This window comes from Pteropus vampyrus, unplaced genomic scaffold, assembly GCF_000151845.1.
Source record: "Pteropus vampyrus isolate Shadow unplaced genomic scaffold, Pvam_2.0 Scaffold353, whole genome shotgun sequence".
Taxonomy (NCBI): Eukaryota; Metazoa; Chordata; class Mammalia; order Chiroptera; family Pteropodidae; genus Pteropus; species Pteropus vampyrus.
Window position 1 is genome coordinate 1094680 of NW_011889134.1, and position 12514 is coordinate 1107193.

A 12514-nucleotide genomic window follows, 5' to 3' on the forward strand; every position below is an offset into this window, starting at 1 on the left:
ATGCCAGTACCATTCCATTTTGATTACTATAGCTTTGTAATATAGTTTGAAATAACAAAGTTGAAGCACCATTGCTCTTTAATGCATCTTCCATACTTAAGCTTTGTAATGTTTCATTTCATAGAATGAAGAGTGAAAGGGGCTTTAGGGATTGGATTATCCAGCCTATTTCAGCTCCACTTACCAAGAAAATGTGAATAGTTTGAAGAGCATATCTTCCCCGGCCAAGGTCTCCTCACTTCTAGTCCAGACCTTAAGTTTCCTTCTAGTTTACTTTTCTAACTATCACTCGGCATGTATGTTCAGGAGTGTTTACAGAGACTGTAAAATATTTACACAAAAACATAATGGAGAAGATAACTCACCGAGTTCTACCAGCTGCTCATTTTCAGAGAAACAAGGGTGGGGGAGTCAACCTAAATAAAAAGATTAGCAGCACTTCTAAAGACCTTGCAATTGAGCAGCTATTTGCAGTTCCAAAAAGGGCCCCTTAGCTAACCCAGAACTTTGAAAACCCTGTCATCACAGGCACACTGCCATGGTCCCTCCCTGCATTGAGCACTATCGGCTGCTTGAAGGGTATGTCTACCTTTTCTCTGCAAGGTGTCAGGTCCCCAAGCACTCTTCCATCACTTCCTCAGAGACATGTCCTAACCCGAACCACATCCTGGATTTCCACATGTCACTTGGTTAATTTCTTTGTGTCAGGTGGCAGTTTAGAAGGAGGTGGCCAAAGCATACTCCCTTTCTGAGTGGAAAAGGCTCACAAACAGCTTCAGGGATGAGCCAAGTGGTAGGAGAAGAGGCATTCTGGGATGAAGAGGAAATCGTACTAATCCAGGGAAATTGATGGGCAGGAAACTAGACTTTGGGTTAGAAGTGGGTTAAGTTGTATTCTAAGTGAGGGTCTGAGTGCGGACTCAGACACCAAGGAGAAAACACTCTTTACTTATCTCACTGTTTATAGTTCTGTTCTTAAAATTCTGAATCCTCAGCTGTGTTCAGGTAGTAAAGCTCATGAAAGGAAGTACTCACTTTCTCATCTTGGAGAGAGTACCATTACCCAGTGTTCAACAAGAGAAAAATCTAGATACAACCCATTAAATGAAAAGCAAGTCCCATTTGAGACTTAAAATTGATTTTTCTGTAACTTAGGTACAGAAAGTGATCTAAGTCCTTGTTACTCAATGTGGCCCAGAGACCAGAAGCATCACATTATCTGGGAGCTTGTTATAAATGCGGGTGCTACCCCAGCCCACAGAGCCATAGTGTGCCCTTTATTAAGAGCCCCCCAAGAGATTTGTATGCAGATTAGTTTGACAAGCATTGCCCTAGGATCATTCGGATAGAGCGCTGAGAAAAGCAGATTGGCTCCATGAGGAATATTATAACACCTGAGGGGGAAGAGAGTGCGGTGAAAGAGGGAGATTTATCCAAAGACAAGGACTGAAAACAGCTCTCTGCAGGACTTGCTGATTCACAGTCTAAGCGACTCCAGCTCAGACTGGAGTGCACACAGCACCCAAGTTCCTCGCCATTCACCATGTGACCAGTGGCTCAGCACAGCAGTAGCCTGGCTGAAATGACCACTGCTAGTGAATTTGTTTTACTCCAAACACCAAATCATTCCTCTCCCCACAAGGAATAACAGCTACTAAGAGAGATGAGGCGCCTGCTTTTACCACGATGCTTCTTTCTAAAAAAACACCTGAAGATCACAATGAAAAACTAATTTCACAGACTATCTGTACTAATTAAAAAACAAACCCCACCACATTCCTTTAGCTACACAACTCACACAATCAAGAGTTTTCAGAATGCTAATTCCATTCTTTTATTTCTTCATACCACAAACATGTTATCTGCCTTTTACAACCTGATTTACAAGCAAATTGCAAATGAAAACCAGGCATTCTTTAATCCTCCAAAATGCATGTGTGAAATATAACATAAACCCTAGTATTTATACATAAACAGGCTTAGCTGAAGCAGCTTTATCGCAATCTCTTAAAATTAGCATTACAGTTTAAATATTGATGCCTGTTAACTACTGTAGATTATGCAAACGTTATTTCAAAAGCAGTTAAAACTTAACTAATTGAAAGAAAAACTTCAACAAAAAGCTCTAATTATGTGAAAAATTATTTACAATTAAACATTTAAGGTCCTGATTCACAAAACTTAGTGCATATCATGATTTATTAGTTTCATAAAGAAGATAATAAGCAGTATGTGGAATATCCACCAGGTAGAATCTAGAATGAATCACTTTTAGAAGAATGTATGTCAATATGTGTACTGGAAACTAGAGAAAAAGTAACAAAACAAAAACTGCAGCAACTGCATTTGATTTGAAAATTTAAACACAGCAGCAATAAGAATAAACAGGGCCACAACAGAAGAGCTCTTTTGTACATTATGCACAGGAAGCAAAACGACTCTCCTCTTTTTAAAAATAAATCATCCCCAATAATCACTACATGCGATGGCAAGGTAAATCTGCCTTCCTACAAAGTTGTCTTTAAACTTAATGCCTGAAACATCAAATTTAAATAAAGAAGGAAAGTACCTTTTCTAACAGCCATCAGAGTTCAATGGGTTTTATTGAGAGGGGAAAGCATGGAGCAAGGTGGCCCCAATGGTCAGCCATTCTGATCACAAAAGAAACATCCTAGGTAAGGCCCAGAAATCCAAGGTTACCCTGGAAGTCCTTCAATGGAGTCAATGGTGATTTTATGTACACAAAAAAAGGAGATAACTCAAAATAAACAGGGCAAACTTTTTAAGTGATAAATTTCAGTGAATCAGGTCCCATGTAATCTTATATAAAAAAAAAAAATTTACAGTAAACATTTTGAACTCCAGAATGCAGGTATAGAACAATTACTAGTGCATTACATTTACAAAATGCTTACTTAGGCAGTAGCTAGCTGCTCCACAGTAAGAATTGAAAAATGTACAAGTTAGTCCACAATGACTTTAGATATGTTATTAAAATACACTGTTAATCATAAAAATACTTTACTATGTACATGTTCACTGTATAAACTCTGGATTTACCTACTGAAGGAAGCCTCTAAATCCATTTCTGGCCTACTGGCCCAGGAAACACTATGGTTCTTTTATTTGGTTTTCATACCACACATGGCTGAGGGCACTGCAGTCAGTTCTTCGATAAAACAGTAATGCATTTTTCCTTCTGCAGAAGGTCTAGTTGGAGGAGTCGGTTTTACTTCCACTATATTTTACTTTCCTAAATGCTGGTCCATGTAACTCTGGGCATTCACATAATTCATCTGCAATTTGGTTACACTTTAAAATAAGGCTATAGTTCATTTCATCAGTTATCACACTGTCTTGCTTGTAGTCAGGATGGTTTGCAATAAACTCTCTCATCCATTTTGCAACTGTCATTAGTTCTCCTGAAGAAAAAAAAAAAAATTTAAAAGACAACGTAAGTTACTAGTAATGCTTTTTAAAATTAAGTTGACATTTAGAGACGAGGATAAACACAACCCTGAAGAAAATTCAGCATGACCTTTGGTGTAGCCATATGACAGGTGTTGGGAACAACACGTCTTCCATAGTGTTTGAGAAGAATTTCTCCAGGGAAGGAACTTTAGGTTGCAGGCAGACAGCTAGAACACATCCATCCTGTTGCTACCTGTTAGATGCTACCCACACAATACACTGCCATCTCGTAAAAACGGGAGCCAACACGCGTGTACTAGAGCACGTGTCCTCCCCTTTGGCTAGAGGGTTAAGACCACATATGCCAGTGTCATGAGCTGTTGAGCTGTCTGAGGACGGCACACCCTGAGTTTGCCAGAGCAATCTTCAAAGAGGTGGAAAGAATCAAGAATAGTAAGTAGAGTGAATTAAGAGAAATTAGCACATATACCATTCGAGGGGTGTATCCTCTGTGACTCCAGAAAGTTTACAGAAGCCTTGAGTGAAATACAGAGGCCCTTACCATTCCTGTTGCTCTTATTCACAGCTGACGGCTCCCTGTACCGGGAACCTGTTAGCACCATTGATATGATATCTTCAAAGCTAACAAATAAGGGGTCCTTGGGGTGCTCACTGTAAGGAGGAAGGCTGAAGAGCCAGACATCCTAGCTGTGTCACTTATTTAACCTACAGAGTTACTAAACCCTACAAAAAGAGACCATGATGATGCAAAACAAACACAGCTGGACATAAATGACAAATAGGCGATCTAGATACTGCATTGCACTAAGATGCTATCGACTTAAAGATGCATCACTATTTTACGAACCAGTAAGAAAAAAAATGCACCGCTAATTAGACAGTGATTATCAGATTGTAAGGCGTATCCGACTGCAGAAATGTCAAAACGTGAAAAAGTGTGCACTGATAAAACACACTTTTAAAGACTACCTTAAGAAATCGAGTATTGTAGGATTGTGAGGTTCTGCCTACATTATGAAATTCTTTCAAAGAAAGAAAACTAAGAATACTATACCCGATGCTCTCTTCTTAATCAGCTTTAAGTAGTTCAGAATGCTACATCTGGTATCCACATCCACTTCCATGTTTTCAAGGTAGGAGTTCAGAACTGGGATCAGCCCGGGAAACACACCTTCCTACAAGGAACAGAACACGTCATCAGCTGCCTGCCCCAGGTGTGAGCGGTGAGGCACGCTGCACAGGACCCCTACCTTCCCGTTAACGATGGTGTCGATGCTCATCAGGGTGTACTCCTCCGCCGCCAGCTCCGCGCTGTTCTGGGACTTGCCACAGCCGTCCACCACGGCGCTGCCACCTGCCGGAGGAGAGGGCACAGGAGCTTTGGTGGCTTGTCATAGCTAAAGTGACCCTAGAAATCCAAGAGAATGTAATACCTTTGCAAATGTCTTTCCTGAAATAGAACATTCCCTGCAGAACAGCATCTCGTTTCTGTGCTACTTTCATGTTTTCATCAACCTAAGGGAGAAAAATCATCACAGCCAGTCAGAACACTCTTCACCAGAGTTTGTAGTGCCTTCCTCACTTCTGCAATTAGAACTGTCTCCTCCAATGCTTTCTGCTCAGAATAACAGACTTTTTACTTTATGTGGGGCCTGTGTCACTCAATCACAAGTTGGTATGTGCTTTTTAATAATAACGGGAAAATTTTAAGAGAAGCTTATCTTAAACAAAAAACATATTCGCGTATGCTGTCTGCATTTCGAAGCACCTTTATGACCAAACCCTGCAAGAAATCTAGTCTCAGAGGCAAGTGGTTGATTTCCTTGACACGACACAGTCCTCCTGACTTCCAGTTCAGTGCTCTGTCCTCCCAAATCACTGGGGTTTTGCTGCCTCTTTGGTGGTGAAAAGAAAAAAGAGTCAGCAGGTTGTCAAATCTGGCACAAGGTTAGCCCTCCAGGCAGAGGGTCACCAATGCTGTCTGCCTACCTGGTGGCCCTGGCCATGTCAACTTATTCATGAGGCCAAAAAATTCCTCTTCATTTGTGAATTCTCCATTTCTCCAATTATTTAAGACCCTCAAAGTAGAGTTTTTAAAACATCTTAGTAGTTGTCTCTTATTTCTTATAATGAAATCTCAGGGGAACCTCAATATATAAAAGACACAATTTAGAGGGTCACACTCAAATAAGGTGGATGGTACAAAGCCTTTGATTATTAAGCCTCTTTACCATACTCAATTCCATTTGTTGTTATTGTGGTTTTTTAAAAAGACACATATGACCTAAATAATCTAGATACTTCTAGGAGCATATTCAAATAGTCTAAAATTCTACCATGGCTATGATCATCTTTCATTTCTAATAATTTTTTTCTTAATCTTGACAAAACTTAAGATCACTTTTTAATTTCTGCTTTCATGAATTCCCCTTTACAAATTATTTTACTATTATTACTCTTTAGATTCTCAATTGGACTGCTTAGGTTTATTTTCCAACTTTCTTTTAAAGCATTTAATGCTATGATTTTTCCCTCAGAGCTGAACTTTGCCAGCATCCCACTGCCTTTCACTTTCCTATACAATCTATAATCCTAGTTCTGCCTTATTCTAAAACCTATTAGGAAAAACACTTTAAATTTCCAACAGTTACATGCTCTTCGACTTTCTTTTTGAATTTTGGTGAGAATGCATCCTGTATGGTATCTTATTGAGAACAGAAGACCTTCCTTAATTTTTATAAATCTTCCTCAGTGCATTTGAAAAAAGATGTTCTGTGGTATGAGATTTGTGATAGCGGTTACATAATCAAGCCTGTTACTCCATGTCGTTGAATATCCCTATGGCCTTTCTCATTCTTTGATTATATGACCTGTCAATTATTAAGATGCAAGGTACACTACTAAGTGACTTATCTCCCTGAATCTCACTTGGCCTTACAACGGCCCACACTTTTCCCCATTCTACATGTGTAAACTGAGGCACTGAAAGGATAAGTAACTTGTCCAGGTTAAGAAGCTAGTAAGTAGTACAAGTGATTTATAAATTCAATGCTTACACCAACGTCATACCTTACCCACTATAGTGTCTTTAAAAAATGATGGCTCTAACATTATCTTAAAAGAGCACAGAAAATTGCTTTCTCTATCTCATTTAATACTTTCTATCTCACATAATATTTTGTCTATTATCATTCCTGCTCTTTTCTTAAAAAGTCATCACATAGATCTTTATTTTCCACATTTCCACCTTATGTTAGGTACATCTTATGCAAACAACATACGCCATTATGTTGCTATATCTGTTTTAACTTTTTAATAGGAGAGTTTAGTCTATTCGAATTTGTTTTTGCTTTTTAACAATTTTATGTTCTCTGGGCTATACTGTTAACTACTTCCTGGCCCACACCTCTTTTGTGGCAAAGTCTCTTTGTCTTTTCCCACTCCTGTTAGCTAGCACGTTAGAAGTAATAAATCCAATTTCTATACTATTAGTAGTTTTTCTTACTATTAAATATGTAATTTTGAAATCACCTCTCTAAATGGCAAGCATTAAAGAGTATCAGCCATCTGTCTCTTTCCATTATCCCTTCACTAAATAAGATTTTGGCATACTTTTAGCTCTAATAATCTATTATATTTTGTTAGAATTACCTGGAATTTAAAGAATGGTTTGGCTGGGAAGAGAATTCTATGGCTGTAATTCTTTACCCCTCAGGATTCTAAAGACTTGTCTCAATCTCTTTTAGTATGTAATGTTATAAATGAGAGGTGATATTAATTCATTTTTTCCCCTCTTGGCAGCTAACTTTCTTGTCTAGACAGTTGATCTTTTGAGATTCAGAAATATGTAGATTTGGGTTCCTCTTTAAATACATGTCTCATCCTTAATGGACTCTTTCACTGAAGAAAATTCTATTTCTTGGATTATTGTGTCTCATATCTCTTTTACACAGATCATTCTTTTCTTCTAAGTTATTACACAAATGCTGAACTTTCCATAGCAATTTTCCATGTTTCAGTTTCCATTTCTTTGCCATCCTACTGGGATAAATCTCAATTTGGTTTCCTAAATCACTGACTTTGCTCTTCAACATCTGCTCTCCTGGTGTATATACTGGGTTTTAAAATTGTTATCTTCTTTGTTTCTAAGAACTCCTATTCTCCAAATGCTCTTTGGTCCATAGTGCTTGTTTATTTTATTGATGTGATCCTTTCCCTAGAATTTCTTCGAGGGCACTCTTAGAAGTTCTTTAACAATTCTTTCCAGTTTCTTAAATTAACTGTTGCACTGAGGATTATATATTCTGCAGGCCCAGATGGGCCCTTCTTTTTAAGGCTATTAAAAGTTCTTAGTTTTCTACCGACCTTTAAATATCTATTTATATTTTTAAACAAAGGCTGAGATTGGTAGCTTACACGAACTCTCCCTTAGAAGGGCTGCTCTCCCCAGCAGGTACACTCACATGGGCAAAGGGGGCCCAAAGAATTCTATGGGTTATCTTTGGCCTTGATGTGAAGAGCAGGCAGAGACAAGCTGACAGCCACACTTACTGCAGTGTGTGGGGGTGACACAGATGAAGGCTGGAGTACCCCTTGGTGGAGGGAGCAGGGAGCATAGTATCATGGGAGCAGATGCTAGGCTAGGCAGTTTTCTTCTTCCTTCCATGCTTGCTGTGACAGGGCTGCTCTACTTCTCTTCTCTCTGGCCCTAAAATGTCATTGGACCCCTTGCTGTGTGTAGCAGCCTTTCCAAACCATTCATTGTGCTAAAGGACCCACAGGGCCAGGAACCAAAGGCTTTTATTTGCTGCCTCACAACCTGGAAATGTTCCAAGGATCTGCCAGGAAACTGCTTCCAGAAAGCTCCTTTTTTGGTATTTATTGGGTTGAGGCTGATTAACTCTGATTTGTGTATCTGATAGTTTGGTGCCATCTACGTTCTCCGGAAACATCTTCAGTTCGGTTCCACTCAGGTGACCTTTCCTTGCATTTTCGCAGTTACACTCTTCCCATCCTAATTTTAATACTGTAACCAAAATGGGAACTGGAGGATGAAATCAATTGGTGGGACTCACTGCAACCATCATCTTGAATCGAAAGCCTCTAGAAATAAAGTGGTTATTCAAATGCAACCCTAGATCTCTTTCAAATGGGCTAAGGAACTACTATTAGCACCCCCCTTCCCATTTTTAGGAACCTCCACCAATGTAGCACCAGAATCTTTAGCATAAGGTTAGACTTAAAAAGAATAAGGTAGAGAAACATTTTATTCTAAAGGGTGAACAATTCTAAATGAGGTCAGATTTGAAATAAGTATATATAAATGAAAAACAGATAGTAATCTAGATATCTAGACCCATCACCATACTTAAACTCATTCTTACCTTTGACAGCGGAATGAGAAAATCCAGTTTGTATGAAAGGATCACTCTAGTGAGCAGCACGACAAATACCACATATGCAGAGTTCTCAAAGTCCGTTAACTGAACCTAGACAAGCAGGAGACCAGAGAAGTTGTGGACTAACCACATACACGTGCTTTTCCCCAACACGCCCCTCCTTGGATCATGTCATTCCCCAGCCATCTCTAAATGCCCCATTTGGGTCTAGAAGCCCTCCGCCCTCAATCTGTTCTCAGATATCAGTCTCCCTTAGCTTTCCGACTTGCTTTTAACATGCACACATTTGATTCTGCACTGCCTTCCAATCAGTGTGAGCACCTCTGATGAGAGCACCAGAAAGGTGACGGGCTGTGGGAGGACAGGTGCATTTGAGGTGGTTCCCGCCGACGCACGTCTTACCTCCATGGGTCGGAATTCTACTCTCCATCCGATATCTGAGTTTGGAGGAGGAGGCTTAAATCTCATTGTTTGCCAGTTTGTGGACTGAATATTCTATAATAAAAAAGAATAAAACCAACTTGCCATGTGTCCAGGAAAGTATTAAGATGATCTGATATTTAATAAGGGAAGACTGTTCACTGTCCATACCTAGTACTCTTCAATTTACAAATACAAAAAGGTATAATTTAGACTTTCTTGGAGTGTGACCTGCTAGGAAAACAAACAGCAAGTGTTTAACAAAAGTTGAGTGATATGTCAGCAGCGCTAAAATAACTGATCAAGTTATTTTTATGCAGTATGCCTGAATTTTTCATCATTATGCAAACGAGAAAATACTGACCAAGAAATTTAGATTTGGAGATATAACCAAGAAGAACCATAAAATAAAAGTACTTTAAACCAATTTAAAATTTTTCTTAGTTCTTTACTGTACTGGGTAATGAAAGGCATAAGATTTCTACTGTCACTAATTCTTCACAGGCATAGAAAACTGCCTCAACCTTGGTTAGTAAAGTAAAAATGCATCTAAAACAGGAGATACCTCAAAATGGTCAGACTCATTGGCATCGTCCAGGTGTATTTTCTCTTCAAACAGAGTCAGTGGGTCTCTAATAAAGAGGTGAGCAACATGCTGGGCCAGGAGATGATCAATGCCTGCAAAGAGAGGTCACACTGGAATCACTTCAAAGCTCAAGATTGTACTGTTCTCTAAGTCCAGTAAGACGACAGGACAGATCAGGAAGTTTGAAGAGAGGGTATCTAGAAGACTAGGCAATGGCTGGTTTGTTCAGTATTCTCACGTTGCCCAGGATTTTATCCTATGGGGCCTGGGGAAGTGTCAGTTTTATTTGCTATTTACATAGTGCCTGCACTGGTGGGGACCTATATATGGATCTCCAAAGTAAGTTCCTTTTGCTAAAAGTTAAGAAGATCTCACAAGTATTTGGAACTTAAAACTTTAGGAACAAGCAGCCTCATAAGAAAAGTGAGAGACTTCACTCTAAAAACAGAAATCAGACCAGGAGTCAGCAAAAAAGTTTAAGAGTTTTGAAGAACTAAAGGTGTACAATCAAATGTAGAAAAAAGGCATGGATTCTCACCTTCCTGCAACAGTTGTTCGTAGATTGCTTTATCTATTGTCAACTCGATGTCATTATATTTCTCACCACACTCAGATAAATAACTGTCTATTGAATCATATCGGGATTTACTAATTCTGTAGTTATTGTTCTTCAGTGGCTACAATTGAAAAAAGTGAATGAATGCCAAATAAAATGATCTGGAAATAAATTAATACCCAAAATAATTATGTTAAAATGTTCTCTTTTTTTTTTTTTAAATAATATAATTACATTAAAATGTGCAACCTAAACATAAGACTCTGAAAAAGAAGTTAACCCTAAAATGTTTTATTAGGGAAAATTTTATTTAAAAAGCCTGGAGGCAATTTAAGTAGCCTTTTTCTGATATAATTTAAATATACTTTTACATTTTCTTAAAAAGCAGATCACATTCATTCTTATTAAGCTAGGAAGAGAAAGACTAAGTTTGCAGTAAAAAAGCCTGTAATGACTTTCGAAATATTTTTTTAAAAATTGCACTAATTTTAGAAGATAAAACAAATACAGATTTTAACAAATGATGAAAATTATCTTCCCACCCAAACAAAACAGCATTTCCCACATAAAGTTCTCTGCTTGTAAAAAAAATGCAAAAACGAAAACCTTAAAACAAACACTACGAAGCCAAAGACAGGTTTATAACCCATAAATTTCTTCCCACATGAGATTAACTCAAGATAAAAATTTAAGGGAAACTTCAAAATCTCAAGTATTTACAACTGCATTTTATCAGCTTGACATAAAAAGGCTGCGAAGGAAAATCGTTCCCACCTCCAGTCCTCTTTCCTCCCGAGTTCTATCATCTACAGATGCAGAAATCACTCCCCAGCGACAATCAATGTCTGACACATAGCCTCGGTAAAAAGGAGACGCAGCACTCAAAGCCATCTGAAAACAAACAGGTTCAAAATGTCACGTGTTGAAAAATAACTCCAGGCAGTTTACCTCTGGTCAAGAAGAATCAGTTATGCAACTCATACAGAGCCCGACTACCTGTGCCTGCTTTCTTATGGTGAAATACACCAGAAGGAGACTCAGATCCCTGGATCTGATCCATTTAAATCATCCTCACTGTAACGTAAGGACATGAAGAATGGGAGAAGGAAGCTGGCTACACTTGAACTTGACACTTTAATACATAAACGTCTTATTAGTAACAGTAAACTTCTACAGCTCAGACTCAGTCTGTTGGCTCTTAATCTGCATATTTGTGTTAGTTCATTTCTGAATGAAATCTTAACTGGACTTAAACAGCACATAGTAAGCAAATTTTGCACATGTAGTCTTTATTTTATACAAAAAAGTACTTAAAATAAGATGTAATTTCTACTTACCACAATTGGGCAGATAGTAGCCAACTGATCATAAAGGTATCTAGCCTCAGATATGCTGCAAGCTTGGAATGTTACCTATTTAAGAATTGCAAGTTATTAACAACAACAAAAAAAATCACCCACATCCTCCCCAAGGAGTAAAATCTAAGAAAGATTGGAGAAGGAAGGGGGCATGGTATGTAATAGTTATTCCATCGATGACAACACTTAATACAGGAGTTTTATTTAAAAGCTGTCTCGGATGAATTTTGCTAGAAAATGGTATTTAACCATGCTCACAACTAATATAAATAACATGTTGCTAAGCTAAATAAGATTTTAAAAGTCAAGAAAAAATAAGACACTAAGATAAGTAATGAAGTTCAGTAAGGCATTTCTTCTAGCTTATTTCATTCGATAGCTTCCCATTTACTTCAGTTAGCTGAGGGGTTATATAACTTTTGGTAAAAAGGGATTTGGAGATGCTAATGATGGATTTCAGAATTCACTGGTGGCAGTATGAGAAATAGCTTGGAATAGGTAAGACTGGAGGAAAACAGAGCGGTTAAAAACACTGCAACCATCAAAGGAAAAGCTGAGGAGGGCTGATGGGAAGAGGCACATCAGAATCAAGGCAGCAGGCTCTGCTAACCAGGAATATAGAAAGTGAGTGTGTCACTTAGAATTTGGCTTGGGTGTTCGTAGGACAGACAGAAAGAAGAGGCCCCATGACATGGTGGGCTTCTGAGGCCAAGGAACAGACAAAGAAGCCCTGTAAGGGGCTGGGTCTCCAGGGTTGGTGCCC

At 38.5% G+C, this 12514-nt stretch overlaps 1 protein-coding gene across 1 annotated transcript in view; it reads right to left on the reverse strand.

Annotated features, from left to right (window-relative positions):
• Positions 1–1809: 1809 nt before the first annotated feature.
• GCLC (glutamate-cysteine ligase catalytic subunit) overlaps positions 1810–12514 on the reverse strand; it is a 43264-nt gene continuing 32559 nt past the window's right edge. The window contains exons 7-16 of the mRNA XM_011379090.2: positions 11731–11805; positions 11168–11284; positions 10376–10514; positions 9817–9929; positions 9234–9326; positions 8817–8921; positions 4866–4947; positions 4683–4786; positions 4487–4607; positions 1810–3422 (exon numbers count right to left, since the gene is read on the reverse strand). Coding sequence (XP_011377392.1) covers positions 3211–3422; positions 4487–4607; positions 4683–4786; positions 4866–4947; positions 8817–8921; positions 9234–9326; positions 9817–9929; positions 10376–10514; positions 11168–11284; positions 11731–11805 — 1161 coding nt within the window. The 3' untranslated portion in view covers positions 1810–3210. The remainder of the gene's footprint in view (positions 3423–4486; positions 4608–4682; positions 4787–4865; positions 4948–8816; positions 8922–9233; positions 9327–9816; positions 9930–10375; positions 10515–11167; positions 11285–11730; positions 11806–12514) is intronic.